The 18,190-nt window shown below is 44.0% G+C and overlaps 1 protein-coding gene across 2 annotated transcripts in view; it reads left to right on the top strand.

Moving 5' to 3' along the window:
• LOC147607540 (uncharacterized) overlaps positions 1 to 16,448 on the top strand; it is a 31,530-nt gene extending 15,082 nt beyond the window's left edge. For both annotated transcript variants that reach the window (XM_086790317.1, XM_086790318.1), the window contains 5 exons: positions 14,481 to 14,587; positions 14,817 to 14,912; positions 15,004 to 15,194; positions 15,313 to 15,382; positions 15,478 to 16,448. In XM_086790317.1, coding sequence (XP_086646443.1) covers positions 14,481 to 14,587; positions 14,817 to 14,912; positions 15,004 to 15,194; positions 15,313 to 15,382; positions 15,478 to 15,612 — 599 coding nt within the window. In that variant the 3' untranslated portion in view covers positions 15,613 to 16,448. The remainder of the gene's footprint in view (positions 1 to 14,480; positions 14,588 to 14,816; positions 14,913 to 15,003; positions 15,195 to 15,312; positions 15,383 to 15,477) is intronic.
• Positions 16,449 to 18,190: the final 1,742 nt, after the last annotated feature.

Raw genomic sequence — 18,190 nt, forward strand, 5'->3', positions numbered from 1 at the left:
GGTTTCTCCAGGAGATAGGTCACATGCAGGCATAAGGTACAAGAATGGACACATGTTTGGTACAGCCTCGCTACTGATTGGACAGGGGACAGGGAATCCATGACAGAGATGGATAATACCCTTGGAAGGTAGAGAGGGTTGGTACAGGTGTGTCGACTGTATGGTATGCTGTGCTGTGATGCGAGTTCTCTTTTGAGAGACAGTTTGGGAGTCTGTGTTGTGATGCAGAAGCACTGGATGTGTCAGGGCGTGATGCTGTTCATAGTGTGAGAGGCTATGGATGGTTGTGGCAGTCCTGATCATGGGAGAAAGCTTCTGTATGCAGACTCAACGTGAGAGAGTCTTTTGATATGAACAATGGCTGGACTTGTTTGTGGATGCCGTGTGGATTTGAAGCCATGATGCAGGTTCTTTGCAGGCTTCAGGAGTTCTACTGTGACGGCTGAGTTCCCAGCCTTATATTGTAATCAAAGCTCTTATATTCAATTAAAGAAATATCGCAAGGGGCGCCACTGTGTTTTGGGACCAATCGGTGTCTGTGTACTGTTTGTAGGAGCACTCTAGCTCCCCCTGTTTGTTTTCTTTTTCTAGGTCCTCAATGGCGTTGAAGTGTTTTATGTGCAAGTGTTTGTTTCACCGCCCGTCAGGCCTGTTTACTACGGGACTATGAGGAAGCCCAACGCAGGATCGACGAAGACCGGCGTCAGGCTGAACTCGCCGCTCGGGAACACCAACGTGAGCTTGATCAAGAACGTATGTTACTCGAACACCAACGGGAAAAGGAGGCCATACACTTGAGGTATTAGCAGCTCTCAGTCTCCCTAGTCATAGGTGTCACGAGTCAGCAGTCTGCAGCAGCATCAACCACCATCATTCGCAGTCAACCAAACTTCAGTAAGTATGATGGTAAGTGTGATCATTCATCAGTTAATCAATTTATTCATCAGTTTAATGCTCATTTTCCATTAGCTAGGATCACAGACCCTCAAGACAAAGTCCACTTAGCGGCTCCCCATCTCACTGGTGAGGCAGTCACTTGGTGGCAGCATTGGTCTAGTATTCATACAGACCAAGCCACAGGTGTCACAGCCTTTGTTTGTCCATGACCTGAAGACCAGATTTCTCCCGCCCCAGTACATGACCGATCTGAAAGACGAGTTCTATGGACTCAGACAGAACGGATCCCCAGTGCTTCAGTTTTCCGGTAAGGTTATTACTTTAGCACAACAGTTAGGGTTATCTGAGCAGGCCAAGATGGAGCAATTCATTCGTGGATTGGACTCTAACATTCAGTTCACAGTTCGTAACTTTGAACCAAGTACATATGACCGGGCTCTGACTCTCGCTCAGAATGAAGAAATGAAGCTTAACGGGGGCAAGCCCAAGCAGGCATCTCAGTCCAGTACCAAACCCCAGCAGTAGCAATCAGCTGCACAGACAAGGAAAGGTAACGCATCTTCTAAAGATGCTAAGAAGGACAGCAGTAATAGCTCCAGTTCAGGGGGTAAGAAGGATAAAGAACCTATGAAAACCCCTGATGAAAAGGCTAAAGCAGGCATTACTGGAGGCTATCTTCCTCCAGAGGAGCAAAGACCGTATCAGTCAGAAAACAGATGTTTTTTCTGTCATACCATTGGGCATGGTAAGAAGGATTGTCCAAAAAGACAAGCGGAGCAAGCCTCCAAAGAGCCTTCTGCCACAGTTGCCGCAGTATCCCCCGCTCCTCCAGACCTGCCTACTACCACCAATGCGGTTCAGATCTTACCTTCTATGCATTCCATGCCATCCGTGGTACTTGATGCTAAGCAGGAGGGTGAGGCAACAACCACACAGAAAAGCCTCATCCGAGCTTATGGCTCTGCCTAGGGCCAACAGTTCATAATTCTTTTTGACATGGGCAGTTCTGAGGACGCCATCTCTCCCCTGTTGGCTACCAACATGGGCTGTACCTTAGTGCCCTTGCATTTGGAGGTAGACGGGTTTACACCTGGTCTCCGCACCCACATCTCTCAGTAGGCACAACAGTTTTCTTTTCAAGTTCAAAAGGCCTCATTCCAGCGAGATTTCATTGTCTCTCCTCTTGTGGGATGTGACATGATCTTAGGAATCCAGTGGTTTCGTCAGTATGAATCTATTCCTAATTGGGAGCAGGACACCTTTATTATCTCTAAAGGTTTTCCTGAGCCTATCATGATTCGGGGGGATAGGAGCATTCTTGGCGTTCCTATGATTTCTCATCTCCAGGCTCGGCGAGCTATGTGCAAGGGAGCAGAAGGAGCATTAATTTATGCTCAGACAGCTTCTATCTCATCAATGACCGCTGTCTCATCATCTTCAGTCCCTCAGTTAGCAGAACCTCCTAGCAAGTTTCCCTCTTGTCTTTCCAAGACTTTCAAGGGCAAGCTAAAACAGCAGTTAGTTCTCAAACATTTGAAACATGTTCCTTATGGACACATTTTCACAGTCACCACAGACCACCAAGCACTTAAGTGGCTCCCGACGATGCCAAGTGCCCAGTGGAGTGCTCAGCACACTAGGTAGGGTCAGCTCTTCCACCAGGTTGGAGGAATGATTGAATACATCCCTGGTAAGCATAACCCCGTAGCAGATGCTCACAGTCGAAAGTCCAGCATCCAGGCAGTCCAAGAAGCTACCATTCTCGAAATCACGGGGAAGGACTTGGATAGTATGAAAGACCAATATGTCGACTCCCCTGAGTTTGGTACTCAGTATAGTTTGGCCCTCACTTCTGAGCCTGGCCACTATTCAGTACAGAACGGTTGGTTGTTCTACAAGAACCGTCTCTGTGTTACTCGGGAAAAGCGTTCCGCTCTTCTCCACAATGCCCATGACTCCTTAGTTGGAGGACATAGGGGTATCAACAGTACCCTCGAGAAATTAGAACGGTCCTTTTATTGGCCAAAGATGAGGTGTGATGTCTATGCACATGTACAAGCATGTAAGATTTGTCAAAAAGTCAAGGTTCCCCATACAAAGAAGGCAGGTTTACTTCAACCTTTGCCTATCCCCGACGGACCTTTCATCGACATATCTATGGACTTGGTAGGGCCTCTACCAGTATCCACTGGATCCCGTAACACTCAGTGTTTTACCATTGTGGATCGCTTTAGTAAATTCTTACCATGCAAGCATACGGCCATAGCCGAGGATGTAGCACGTCTGTTTCTTCTCAAGCATTGGTATCCAATTTGTGGTTTGCCTAGCACCATAACATCAGACAGAGATTCCAAGTTTACCTCGCATTTCTGGAGGGCATTATTTGAAAACTTTGGAACTAAGTTGCAGTTGTCTAGTGCATTCCATCCCCAGACAGATAGCCAGACAGAAATTTATAACCAGTTGGCCTTTGATGTCCTCAAGTCATACTGTCATGACCAACAGTCCAAATGGGAGCACTATCTTCCATTGGTCCAAGCTATCTTAAACGACACTCATTCATCCAGTGTCGAACGGACTCCACATGAAGCAGCCTTTGGTCGCCGTTTTTCTTCTCTTTTGATGAGAATGGTGTCTCCATCTTTAGAGGCTAATAAAACCACGGAAGCATTTTCCGAGATCATTGAGTCAGTCAAGGACCGCTTGACCAAAGCTCAGGAAGCATATAGCAGACATGCAAATAAGTCTAGACGAGATGTCCACTTCAAGGAAGGGGATTGGGTCTATTTGCGTATCATGAAGCAGAGATTGAAACAAGTGGGCAAACATTGTCCCAAGCTTTCATTCCATAGTTTTGGGCCTTTTCCAATAATTAAGAAGTTAAGTGATGTCTCCATGAAGTTAAAGTTGCCTGCCAATTGGACAATGCATGATGTTTTCCATGTTTGAAGTGTTTGATGTTTCAGATGAACAGCAGCCAGACGTGGTAGACGAGGCAGAAGTTATTGAGCCTGAGCAGATCCTTCTTCATCGATGGAAGCATGGTTCCGGTCGACGGATTCGTCAGTTCTATACGAAATTCCGAGATCGAGGCACCCACCACGAAGCCGTATGGCTCGACGAGGAGTTCTTCCAGGAGTACCCCCAGTTATTGGCGGACTACTTGGAAGCCATGAACCTGCCGCCAAGCTAATCAGGAGGGAATGTCACATGCACTCTGCACTCAGTGCAGAGTGCATGGTGACAAGATGGCTCATCATCAGAAGTGCAGCAGTTGTACAGTTTTAGTACCCAATAGGATGATATTTGTCGTACGCCGTGACCCCATTGTACATCCTCAGTCCAGGATAAGTCAGGCACGAGCTACGTAGGTCATTCCTCAGCCTTAGTGGGTCAGTCAGTCAGTCAAGTCCCTTAACCCACTTGGAGAGAATCATTCATGCATGTAGAGTCAGTAGAAGCCTTAGGGTTTGCATCAGAAAGCACTCTGCATCCTGCATAATATGCATTCATATGCCTGTGCATCATTTAGAACATCCCAGAAGCCTTAGGGAATTTACTAGGATTTATCTGGTATTTTTCCCATATTTAATAGTATTTATTTAGCATTATTTGCATTATTGGGCATTTATAAATATAAACTTTATTAAATGACCAACCTTTAGTTAGTATAAATAGGCTTGCATAGAGCTTAGTTTCTCATTTAGTCTTCAATGTGCTAAGAGCTCTCCTCCTCAGCCCTAGGAGTATCATTGCCTTCAGCCCTAGACTAATCTAGCCCTTGGAGCTCATAAGCTTGCTTCTCTAGCCCCTTGAGAACCCCTTGCTTCAGTCAGCCCTAGGCGCCTGCTATCAGCATCAAATCAGCCTTGATTCAGTCCACTACAATCTCTAATTCAGCATACAAGTCTGCGTTTTCCTGCATAGTACCTGGCCGCCTGCAGATTCAGTCCACTACAGTCCCCAAATCTACAAAACAGCCTGCGTTTTTCTGTCCAGCATCAGCCCAGCCATGCGTTGACAGTCTACAGCAGTACAACACCTGCGTTTCAGTCCATCAGCTCCTTTACAGGTCAGCGTTTCTGTCCACAGCAGTTTCCAGCCCTGAATCAGCAGTTTACAGCAGATTTCAGCATTCTAACATAGTGTAGAACAGTCCACCTTCTTCTTCTCTCCGCCTCAGGTGTGCAGCCCTTCCTCATGCCCTTGGGAAGAGTGCATAGGCTCGAGATCAAGTCATCGAGGTGTTTCTACAGCAGTGTACAGATCGGCCACTCTCCGATCCTCCGAGATCTTGCGTTTGGCTTATCTACAGTCCACAGTCATTCTCTCTATAGAAATAAAGCAAATACTATCTCGTTATCGGGATAGGGGGCCCTTTAGTGGGTAATTTGGGACCCAATCTGGTGTACAGTTCTCATCTCTCTCTCATCTCTTTAAAGTTTGAAGTATTGAAATGGATTGCTAAACTCACGAAATCAGAAGACGGTGTGAGCATTTGTGTGACAAGATCTCCCAATACAAAGACTTCCGCTGCATATCACAGGTACAACATTGTGCATTGGCATAATGGCAAATCAACAGCAGAGTGATGTATTCACATATTTGTCTAAGGAAGACAAGTTGGACGGCATGAACTACTCCTTGTGGAGTTTTATGCTGAGAAATGCGCTCGTGGCAAAAGGTCTTTGGGATTTTGTTAGTGGTGATGAACCACGTCCAGGTCCATTGGCTCCAGAGACTCCTCCCCAAGGGGGTGCTCGTGGACGAGGACAACAGGTACAGGCACCAGGTCAGCCATTGCCTGTTCAAAGAAGAAATGCTCAGAAGACATGGGATGCCAGAGATGCACAAGCCTTGTCACTTATTGCATTGTCAGTACAGAGGTCTATCATATTCGTTCAGCTGGCTCTTCACGGAATGCATGGGTGACTTTGGAGCAGATATATGCTGCTCGTAATGAGGCTCGGATCTCGTTTTTGAAAAGAGAGCTGGAAAATCAGAAAATGCATGAAGGAGATGATATGTCTAGCCACTTGAACAAGTTGTAGGATTTGAGAGAGCAACTCATCAATGTGGATGAGATTATTCCTGAGACACAGCTTGTGTCCACCATCTTGAACTCTTTGCCAAGATCTTACTTGGCTTTTCATACCTCTTTGAACCTCAGCATGAGGAATGCTGTTGAACCCCTTAAGTATCAGGAACTTGTTGCTCTCTTGCTACAAGAAGAGCAAATTAGGAAGAACATGAATATGAACACAAGTGCTGAACAAGCATTTACTACAGGTCAAAAAGGGAAAGGCAAATCTCAGCCAAAGAGTTCAAATCAGAATTCAGGTGATGGTGGTTCATCTCAGGATACCAAGAAAGGTGATGGACAGCCCAAGAAGAAGGGCAAATGCCATTACTGTAAGAAGCCAGGTCACTACATCACAGAGTGTAGGAAGAGGATTGCCAAAGAGAAGGCAAAGGAATCTGGGATGTCTGTAAATGATGCCTCTAAAGCTCCTCCGGAGACTGCTTCTTTTGTTGAGGACAGGGATTACTGTTTCTACACATGCAGCTATGATGCCTCTTGGTCTTCACAGGCACTCAGTGTGACAGAGCATGCATGTACTTGGTATTTTGATAGTGGTGCTTCAAAGCATATTACATCTCGCAGGGATTTGTTTTGTCATGTAGGCCCTACCCCTGTTGGCAAAACTGTTCAGTGTGCCAATAATGCTTCATATCCAGTTCGTGGCATTGGGGAGATTCAGCTCACAGCCATTGATGGCTCTATTCTTCGCCTTACAGATGCCTTATATGTACCAGGGATAAAGAAGAATTTGTTGTCCATTTCTTCTTTAGTACAGTGTGGTATGCAAGTCCACTTTAATGATGACAAATGCATGGTCAGAGACAAAGCTAATGCTGTGACCTTGATGCTTACTGGTACATTATGTCATGGACTTTATCAGTTGGATGCATTTCAGCCAGTGGATCAGTCTGCTTATAATGCATTCACTCTTACTCCAGCTATGGTTGATGCGGAGTTATGGCATGCTCGCATGGGGCATGTAAATTTTGGTAGTCTTATGCTTATGCAGCGACATAACATGTTGACAGACCTACCTCTTATGGAGAAGCCTCCAGATCACATATGTGAAGGATGTATTTTGGGAAAAATGCATTGGTTTTCCTTCCCACGTGATCAGGCTCTACGAGCAACTGCAAAGTTGCAGCTTATACACAGTGATCTTTGTGGTCCCATGCAGACGAAGTCATTAGGAGGTTGCTTCTATTTTGCTACATTTATTGATGACTTCTCTTGTATATGCTGGGTCTATCCGTTGACATAGAAATCACAGGTATATGATGCATTTTTGGCCTTTGTAGCACTTGCTGAAACAGAGTCAGGAGGCAAGGTTAAGACTCTCCGTTCTGACCGAGGGGGGGAATATGTGTCACATATGTTGAATTCCTTTCTTGAGAGTAGAGGTATCAAACATCAGTATACTACTCCTTATACTCCACAGCAGAATGGGGTTGCAGAAAGGAAGAATCGGTCACTCATGGAGATGGCCAGATGTATGTTAAAGGCAAAGCAGCTACCACATATCTTTTGGGTGGAAGCTGTAATGTGTGCTTGTCATATTTTGAATCGATGCCTTGCATATGCACACATACCCAAAGAGTTGAGGAGGAAGTTGGATGATAAAGCCACAAAATGCATTTTTGTTGGGTATAGCCGTGAGAACAAGGGCTACCGGTTATATGACCCACTATCCAAGAAGATATTCGCTAGTCGAGATGTGATTTTTGATGAAAAATCAGAAATATCCATGGCTGGTTATGATGTAAATCAGGCTGAAAATGATGTGTTTGAAGGTCTACTACCTATGGAGTTTCATTCCACAGTTGGTGATCCAACCCATGAGGGTACATGACAGACAGCAAATCATGAAGGTGGTGCAGAAATTCAGCAGCAAATTGAGCCAGAAGTTGAGCCAAATATGGGACAGCAGGCACCACAGGTCAAACACATACCTAGATGGTATTTGAGGACATTACAGGACAGCCATCTAGAAGGTCCTCTTGCTGGTCGTACTCGTAGGGAGACACGAACCAGTGAGCATGCACACATCATGGATTTAAATATGGTTATGGCAGCCAGTTTACAGGATGATGATGAGCCTGATTCATTTGTGGATGCACGAGACAATGTGCATTGGAACAAAGCCATGCAGGATGAACTTGATTCTATTAAAAAGAATCAAACATGGGATTTGGTTGATCTGCCCAAAGGCAAGAAAGCTATTGGTACTAAGTGGGTCTATAAGTTGAAAAGACATGCAGATGGATCCATTGGCAGGTACAAAGCCCGTCTAGTTGCAAAGGGCTATGCACAGAAGAAGGGCATTGATTATGAGGAGACATTTGCTCCTACATCCCGTATGTCGACACTTAGGTGTGTCATTGCATTGGCTGCACATCGTGGTTGGGTTGTTCACCAGTTGGACATCAAGACTGCTTTCCTACATGGGGACCTCGAGGAGGAAGTTTATGTATATCAGCCCATAGGTTTTGCAGAACATGGTCATGAAGGAAAAGTATGCTGGCTGAAAAAGGCCTTGTATGGTTTGAAGCAAGCTCCACGAGCTTGGTATGCAAAAATAGATGCTTTCCTGCTCACTCAAGGCTTTGTGAACAGTCCCATCAGAAGCCACTTTGTATGTAAAGAAAGAAAAGAAAGATCTGCTAGTCATCAGTCTTTATGTAGATGATCTTTTGCTCATGGGATCAAATGATGACAAAATTGCAGCTTTTAAAGAGATACTGCAACAGACATTTGACATGTCTGATTTGGGGCTCGTACACTACTATTTGGGCATACAGTTTGTGCAGGATAACAGAGGCATTGGGTTGTTGCAATCTCGGTGCTAAACTTCTGGAGAAGTTTAAATTTCAGGATTGCAAGCCTATTAGCACTGCTATGGAGCTTGGGATGAAACTGTCACTACAAGATGACAGTATTTTATTTGATGCCACTACATATGCTCAGGCTGTTGGGTGCCTTATTTACTTGTGTACTACACGCAGATATTCAGTATGCCGTATCTCAGTTGAAGATATTCAGTATGCCGTATCTCAGTTGAGCAGATTCATGCACAGCCCGCGATTGTCACATTGGCAAGGTGTGAAGCGTGTATTTCGATATTTGCAGGGTACCTTGTCTCTTGGATTGCTTTATCCTGAGGGGGGTGACATGCAGTTATATGCTTACAGCGATTCAGATTGGGCTGATGATTTTGATACCAGACATTCCACTAGTGGAAATTGTTTCTTTCTTGGCTCTTCATGTATTTGTTGGCTAAGCAAGAAACAGACCACAGTGGCCACTTCGTCTTGTGAGGCAGAGTACAGAGCAGCTTACACTACTACCATTGAGTGAGTGTGGTTGCGTCGTCTCATGACTGATATGGATATTTCAGTGGAGGAGCCTACACCTATCTAATAAGATAGTTAGAGTGCCATTGCCGTGGCCAGGAATCCTTTGTTTCATGCTCGCACGAAACACATTGAGATTCACTATCATTTTGTTTGGGAGAGACTCCAGGCAGGTGATATCAGTCTGATCTACTGTCCTACAGATCAGAATGTGGCAGACATCTTCACCAAGGCATTACCACGTCCGAAATTCGAAGCATTCCACACTGCTTTGAATTTGTTTCCTTTTGGTGGATGATGTACAGTGATCACATATCACTCCAGGGGGGTTTGTTGGGTTTTATGCTGTGTATGCACCCAGAGGAGTGCTAGTGATCATCAGTAGGTTACTGGGGCACTTTTTACTTCAGTTAGTGGAGGTTTTTTTCCCCAGTTTTAGCTTAGTTCCACTTATAATAGTTTATAAGTGATTTGGTCCACCTGGCACACTTTATGGCCGGACCATGTGAACACACCTTTTAGGTCACTTCTTTATGTGGCTATTGTACTTCATTTTATCAGAAGCAAAAATGCAGATTTGATACAGAGAGAAAAGGCAGCCACAGAGGGCTTGGGAATATGCTGTAAGAGGGTGCAAGAGGGAAAGGTATCAACTAGGACTGTCGCTTGGGCTCTCGTCAAGAAAAACCGCACAATCTCAGAAGAAGTGTCCTCCACAGGTACCAAGGGTGCCACCAAAGCTGAACCACCACAATCCCCTTCTGCACAAGGAAATGTCCACCGGAGAGGAAAACACAGCCAAAGAGGGGCTGCTGTCCTGAAAAAACAAGCTGCCTAGATCCAAACTCCAAGTAGAAGTGAAACGCTGATGAAAAAGTTACCTTCTGGCTGTAAGCGATGAAGCCAAACCGAAGGAGAACCAACCAACAGAAGCTGTCCAGAAAACGCAGCAAGTAAAAGGCTGCAAATCTGAGAAAAACGCAGAGGTTAAGGGGCTGGAAATAGGGCTAAATCGGGGGCAGCAGATGGAATCGTTGAACCGGGAGCGATGATATACCGTGAAAGAGTGCATAGAGCGGAAGCAAAAGGGCACTAGAGTGTGCAAAATAGAGAGTGCAAGAGAGAGGGAGATATGAGCAACTATGCTGAATATACTGAAGCAAAACAGTCCCAAGCAAGAGACACAAGTAGTCTCATAAGTGAGGGAGCTAAAGATGTACAAGACAAGATACAAAAGTGAGGCCAGCCCACCTATTTATAGGTGGGGAGAGCTGGCCGATTGGAACTACATATGCTGCCCGACTGGACATCAGTAGCTGGCTGACTTGGAAAAAAACCATGCAAGATGGGAAAAATCCCAGAAAAATATGTAAAATAAGGGTGGCCAGCCCACAATCAAGGGCCATGCAAAAGGGACCAAAAGAACACCAGAAATGGGCAAAAACTGGGGATGAATGTGCTAACACCCCCTCTCAGCACCAGATGCTGAACATACTTCGAGAAGCCGAAGAGGTCGTCCTCTATCAAAGACAAAAGAATGCATCAACAACAGGTACCAGGAAAGCTCCACAAGCAATCTCCACAACAACTGAGCTACAAAAGCAACAAAACAAGCTGCCAGGTACACTGCTCCTCTAGAAGAAAACAACCATGTAGGTTGCGTCGTGCTGCTCCAAATATCGATGCCAAACCCAAATGTAAACATAATGCCACAGAAATCCCTAGAAGCCTGTAGCTCCAAGAAGATAATACCCTCAAAAGAAATAGAGTCCATTTGCTCCAACTCTGTACCAAGAGTAGCCAAATGCTGTACAATAGCATCCTTCTCGAAGGTCAGCATCGCTAGATGTAAGAACTGAACTGCCCTCTCTGAAAATTGATATCGGGACTCCACAAGTCCAACCAAATCCAAATCCCAATCCTTCAAGCCCTGGAAGTACCACTATGCCCCAGGCACGGTCAGGGACTCACCTGACCACAATCCAGAATCCTCACACAGAGTAAGGGAAATAGGAACATTCACAGTAGTGGTAACCGAAGTAGTAGTAGCCTCCTCAAGAGCATCACATAGCGTAGAAGGAGGCTCCTCCATAGAAGGCAGAGGGACCAGCAACACATCCTGGTCACTGGTTGTCGAAGAAAGAGTCGGAGGCGAAGCAATAGGAGACAAATCCACCTAGAAGCAGAAACCATCTACCGATCACTGGCATCACCATACAGGTCACAAAGCAACTGCCACACATAGAAAGTAGACACATCATCAAGAGAATAGATAAAGTGTCGAAGAACCGAATCCTGACAATTCAGGAGGAGAAAGGCATAGATCTGTCCGTCAGTCTTCCTCCACCGACACACATCCTCCGCAGAGGCAAGGTCCGGCAAGCACCGATTCTTGTACGAGAGAAACTCCATCAAACCATACTCCCTGAGAATAGAAGTAACTTGCAACTTCCATGACTGAAAGTTGCCACCATCCAACTTGTCTGCCTCAATTAGGAAATAACAAGAAAGTGGTACGGGAGCCAAATCTGAAGCTATCATCATTGATCCAACCAATAGGACCAAACCTCATAAGATAAAAAAAACTGTCCAAATCAGAAAACGCTGATGTAGGTCCCTTCCTCCCACCAAAACGCAGCCCTAAGAGGTTGGACAGCACCGGAAAATCCTCCTGTAGCAAAAAACGCAGAAGCTTCTGTCAACTGTACCTCCAACCTTGAGGCCACCAGAAGAGGAAAGCAAAAATGCAGATTTGATATAGAGCGAAAAGGCAGCCACACGGCATGGGAATATGCTGTAAGAGGGTCCAAGAGGGAAAGGCATCAACTAGGACTGTCGCTTGGGCTCTCCTCAAGAAAAAACGCACAATCTCAGAAGAAGAAGTGTCCTCCATAGGTACCAAGGGTGCCACCAAAGCTGAACCACCACAATCCCCCTCTGCACAAGGGAATGTCCACCGGAGAGGAAAACACAGCCAAAGAGGGGCTGCTGTCTTGAAAAAACAGGCCGCCTAGATCCAAACTCCAAGTAGAAGTGAAATGCTGATGAAAAAGTTACCTTTTGGCTGCAAGCGGTGAAGCCAAACTGAAGGAGAACCAACCAGCAGAAGCTGTCCAGAAAACGCAGCAAGTAGAAGGCTGCAAATCTGAGAAAAACGCAGAGGTTAAGGGGCTGGAAATAGGGCTAAATCTGGAGCAGCAGATGGAATCGCTGAACCGGAAGCGATGATATACCATGAAAGAGTGCATAGAGCGGAAGCAAAAGGGCACTAGAGTGTGCTGAATAGAGAGTGCAAGAGAGAGAGAGAGATATGGAGCAACTATGCTGAATATACTGAAGCAAAACAGTCCCAAGCAAGAGACACAAGTAGTCTCATAAGTGAGGGAGCAAAAGATGTACAAGACAAGATACAAAAGTGAGAGGCCAGCCCACCTATTTATAGGTGGGGAGAGCTGGCCGACTGGAACTACATATGCTGGCCGACTGGACATCAGTAGCTGGCCGACTGGGAAAAAAACCATACAAGATGGGAAAAATCCCAGAAAAATATGTAAAATAAGGGTGGCCAGCCCACAATCAAGGGCCATGCAAAAGGGACCAAAAGGACACCAGAAATGGGCAGAAACTGGGGATGAATGTGCTAACAACTTATTCACAACTAGCAAATGCTTCTTTGTCATCTTTCTTGGTCGGGCAGGCCTCCAGATAGAGGCAATTCTTTGCAAAAAGAAAGTATTCATTGGAGCAAGGCTTTTCAGCAATCATTGGCTGCACTACAATCCAGAAAAGTATACTTCCTCTCCAACTTTGGCGTACGCTTAGTTGATGATGTTGATGATCAAGGCAATATATTTACCTTTCCACAGGCTGTTGAATATGCAATCTGGGTATGCATCACAAGAATGTATGGCATGAAGTAATTTCAATATTGCAAGATTTTCAGCAGGTGCCTCCACTTGAGGAGGAAAGATTGAGAGATGGAAATTTGATAGGCAGCTTCCAGGTTACTTTACTTTTTCTTTCCATTAGTTAGAACTTATAAACTTTTGCTCCCTCCACCTTGGATATAAACACATGCAAATCAGTTGTGGCATGTAAACAAACCTCTTCGCTGGTGGAAGACCTCTTTGAAGACCAAATTACCTCTCAAACAATGACTTTTCTTGTGGAGACGTGTTGTGGGTGCACTCCCAGTTGGCACCATCTTAGCTAAGAGAAACATTGCACCTGCCTCTTGCAAGAGGTGTTCTCATCGCCAAGAGATAGTGATTCATTTGTTATGGGGATGCCTCTTCTCGTGCTCTCTTGGACAGACTGTCAAGGCACTTGAGAGTGTGATTTCCTGACAACAACTTCGGGAAATTGTTTTGGATGTTTGGGCGCCTTTCTTCGCGTTTGCCAGATTACATAGTTTTCCTTTCCTGGACTAGATATTGGGCTTTGTGGACGATTTACCATGCACAAAATCAGCTGATTTTCTGCTATGAGGAGATCATGTGCTTCGTTTTTTTCAGGAGGTCTCTTTACCTTTCACTCTGAGATTCTTTTGACCTCGGAGATCGTTCCTTTCAACAGTTGGTGTTTTCCCACTATTTCTGATATTGAAGAAGTAGCTGTCCTACCTTGGGACAACCATGAATTTCCATACATTCCTTAATGAAGCAGTAGTTTCGCAAAAAAAGTGTGTGTGTGTACAATTAAAAAGGTAGCATTCTTTGTATCCCTATAAGAGCAGACCTTGGAAATAACATTTGGGCTGCAAGGTTCAGTGGAAAGCTGTTGGTGAAGATACTGAGGATGTTGAGTACTCCCTGTGAATAAACAACGTACTGCTCATTCAATCACTATGAGCTGAAAAGAACACTATATGAGTGCCAGTGGAGTGTTTTTTGTTCTTATCTTTTCATGTCTAATTTTTTATTAACTAAAATGTAGATTACTCTCCTGGCCGCTTTGGAAGTAGCAAATTTGATGCTGGAAATTTCTAATGCAATGTTTTCTTTGATATTTTTCATCTGAATAATCATTCATGGCTAGCCAGGTTGTGAAAATGATGTTATGAAAACTCAATGGAGGGAACAGCTTTGTGAAAAGGTTTTTGGCTGTATTTTCTTTCTCTTGATCATTTAGGTAATTGTTTATTGTGACAGCTCATATACCGTTATATCTCTATCCTTTTCTAAATACGGTCAGCAAAACAAGGCCTTTTGAGTACCTACGACTCACCAGTCTTGGAGTTATTGGGGCTCTTGTGAAGGTGATACTACCATATTCATGTATATAATATGCATGAATGTAAGTAGCAATTTGGGAGAGCATAATAAATTGTAGGTAGGATCCATGGGGCTTTTGTGGAGCATATCCTCCCTTTGAGGTCTTACCCAAGAAGATAGGACAGAGTTGGTATATGTTACCTATGTGGAGGGACTTCTGATGCGGATGCCTATACCAAGAAGTCAGAAGTAATGTATATAACATGCTTGCAGGTTGATGACACTGATGTGATAAATTTTCTTCTATCCACTGAGATTATTCCTCTTTGTCTTCGTACTATGGAAATGGGGAGTGAGCTTTCAAAGACAGTGAGTGCCTTCAACCAGTCTTCTGCTTCAGCTTTTAAGTTTACCCTTTTTCAATGTCAGCTAAAAGAGTTATGGGACCAATCTTTGGCAGGTAGCAACCTTTATTGTACAGAAGATCCTTCTGGATGATGTTGGGCTTGCTTATATTTGTGCAACAGCAGAGAGATTCTTTGCAGTGGGTGCCGTTCTAGGCAGTATGGTTTCCATGCTTGCAGAGCAGCCATCTGTTCGGCTGTTGAAACACATCATCCGCTGCTACCTTCGTCTATCAGACAATCCTAGGTTTGTGGCGCTCACATGTTGCATATTTCGTATAAGATGCAAAGACCTGCTCATTTCCTCTTGAAAGAAAGTTTTCTCAAGTTTTAGCTTTGACTTGGACTCTCCCCCACTTATGCAGGGCCTGTGAAGCCTTGAAAAACTGTCTTCCAGAGCTACTACGCGACAATACTTTCAGCAATTGTCTAAGGGTACTTGTCAATCTGCTGAAGAATGTTTTTCAAGTGATGAGGTCATTATGTATTGTGAAATTTTGGGATTGTAAGAAAATTGTCTATGGTAACAGGAGGATGTGGCGACCAGACGGTGGCTCGCTCAGCTATTGGTCAATGTTAATGGAGGGCAAATGCATCCATCCCAAAGGATACCCACAGGGATTCCCACAATGGAGCAGCTTCTGCCAGGCCAGCAAAACATGTAAAGGAAAGCTTTCATTTTTTTGTAGTTTTTGTGTCGTGATGGGGCATTGTGCAATAACTTAATTAAAAGTAACTTCAGGTGTTGGGTTCTGCATCCCTGAGCAGAGGCAGCCTTATGCTGTCTTGGTTATTCCCAGGGTGGATGCAATATGAACTGGTTCCTTGAGCCTATAACCTGTACCAAATGCAAATTGTTTACTCATTTTTTTCATAAGCTAGAGCCCAGCAGCCAAATGCTTGCCACTTAACTTTGACATGGAATTATAAGGGATTTTCCTTTACGGCAAAGGCAAACCTTGAAATATTTCAGTAGGACAGTTATCTGAATGAAGTTTTTTAAGGTAAAGGAGGTAAGACTGGGGGAGCTTTAGATTTCCTTAGCAAGTAAAAGGACTACAGACTATTTTACTAGCTCATGTGACCTTGTGTGTCATTTGGCTCCGGTTTTCAACGATTCAGGACAACACAAATACTCAAGTCATTTCTCTTTGCAATGCCCAAGTAGTTGGGGTGCTTATCTGAGATGAAAACTTTGATAGGCCTGGTGATTTGCCCCACAAATATGGCGTTGAAGATTGTGACCGTGGAGAGGCTACGTGTATCTATCATGCCCAATTAGAGACCCATCAAACCTAAGAGTATTCAGCATTATGGAAATCATTCGGGTAATTATAGAATGAACATAATGAAATGTAAAAGGATATGGTTTAAGTCCTGATTTAGAGCTTCACAATTTGAGTGAGAAGCTAGCAATACATGAATGCATTGGTTGTTTCAACCTGTGTAAGGTTTCGAGAAACTCTTCTGAGCCGACTTGCAGAGAAAAAGTTTTAATCTTTGTTATGGGTTTGGAATCCTTTGAAAGGCTCCTGCTACCATTAAAAAAACACGAAGCACCAAGCACGAGGTATCCTGCCTTCAATCACCACAGTTACTAAAATTGTAGTCTCGTAGAGCAACCTGTTTGAAACCCTTAAGTAGGGGCTTAGAGGTGGATGTCAGTGTGTCACATTATATGCCAACATTTTATTGGTTAGTATTGCTGTCAATATATAAACCACTAGTGACATTGCTTTCCAAAATTCCCATCAAATCTTTCTAACATTGCAGGGGAAGAAGTTTTAGTGTGCAAGAACAACTTTGAGTAACTTGGCCAATGTATCTCTAATGGCCATGTTCTAGGCATCCATGTATATAAAGGTCTTAGGATTTGATTGGGAGGGAGTTTTATTGACTCTCTGAGTACTTATTTTGTTAGGTTTGAGTTCCCACGTGGAGTTTACAGAGTTGCTAAAGTGCATCCTTGTAAATAAGTTTGGCTCGATTAGTGAATTGAGGATTAGGATTGGTTTTTTGAGCTTTTGTGTGCTTTGTTCAAGTGCAAGTGGGTATTAGACACCTCACTTAAGTTGTACGAACGTGAGGTTTCTTACCCACGGATGAACTTTTTTTGATAATTTTGTATAGTTTTGCTTTTGTGTTACATACATAGATATTGTACATATTGTTGTATGCATGTGCATGTGTGTGTGTGTGTGTGTGTGTGTATGTACATGTATGTATGTATGTATGTATGTGTGTGTGTGTGTGTGTGTGTGTGTGTACAATGTCTTTTTGTGTGCGTGTGTACATTTGTAAAGGTGTACAATATCTCCTCTTGGTGTGTGTTTGTGTGTACAATATATGTCTTTGTGTGTGTGTGTACATTTGTAAAGGTGTACAATATCTCCTCTTGGTTATGAAAACTTTTAAAACTCGGTTGGTACGTATTTGCATGTTTTTGAAGGTTATTATAACCTTGTTCACCTACACCCTCTCAATCCTCCTCTAATTCTCCTTTCCCAAACACGAACCCTAGAAGGAGGCCCCTTACATCATAGTTGGTCTAACCAATGTGTTAAGAGTTAGATCTTTGTGCTCGGTTCTTGGAAGTGGGCCTACAAGCATGCTCTCTCAAAGTAAGCACATATCCCGTCACCATTCACACCTTAATAGCCAGTCACAAATTGAATGTAGGACTTGTGAAAGTGACCCTAAGGTCTACATAGGAGGGTACTATCTCGACTACCTCACCTTTATATAAGAAAGCATAGCTTCTAAAATGCCATAATTGTGTAACTCCTTTAGGCAAGCAAAGAGGGACGATCATGAAATAAATTCAATAGACTTGCTACCTTTAGATGGAAGCATGAAAGGGTGTTCAAAACAATATTCCTTTTGACCAAAGAATGGTGGAGTACTAAATTTTATCGAATTCATGCTAGTAAAGGTAAAAATTTAAAGTGGCCCTCAAATTTTAAAAGTAAAGTGTAGACTTTGAGGAGTTATCCTCACAGTCTCACAATGCCCTCATGCCTCATGATGTCGTGGATTGCTAAAACAGAATTGTGATTCTATTTTGGATTGCTCTCTTTTTCTCTCACACACACACAAAGGTCTCCCTTTGGAGAGTTCACATAGGTCTACATGTGTAGGTGCTACAGACAGATTTCCCTCTATAGCTCTCACACAGGTCCCTTGATAGTATTGTCTACCATTGGTTAAACTCTCTCTCTCTCTCTCTCTCTCTCTCTCTCTCTC

This window comes from Cibotium barometz, chromosome 55 (genome assembly GCF_041138505.1).
Source record: "Cibotium barometz isolate CiBa-2024 chromosome 55, ASM4113850v1, whole genome shotgun sequence".
Lineage (NCBI taxonomy): Eukaryota > Viridiplantae > Streptophyta > Polypodiopsida > Cyatheales > Cibotiaceae > Cibotium > Cibotium barometz.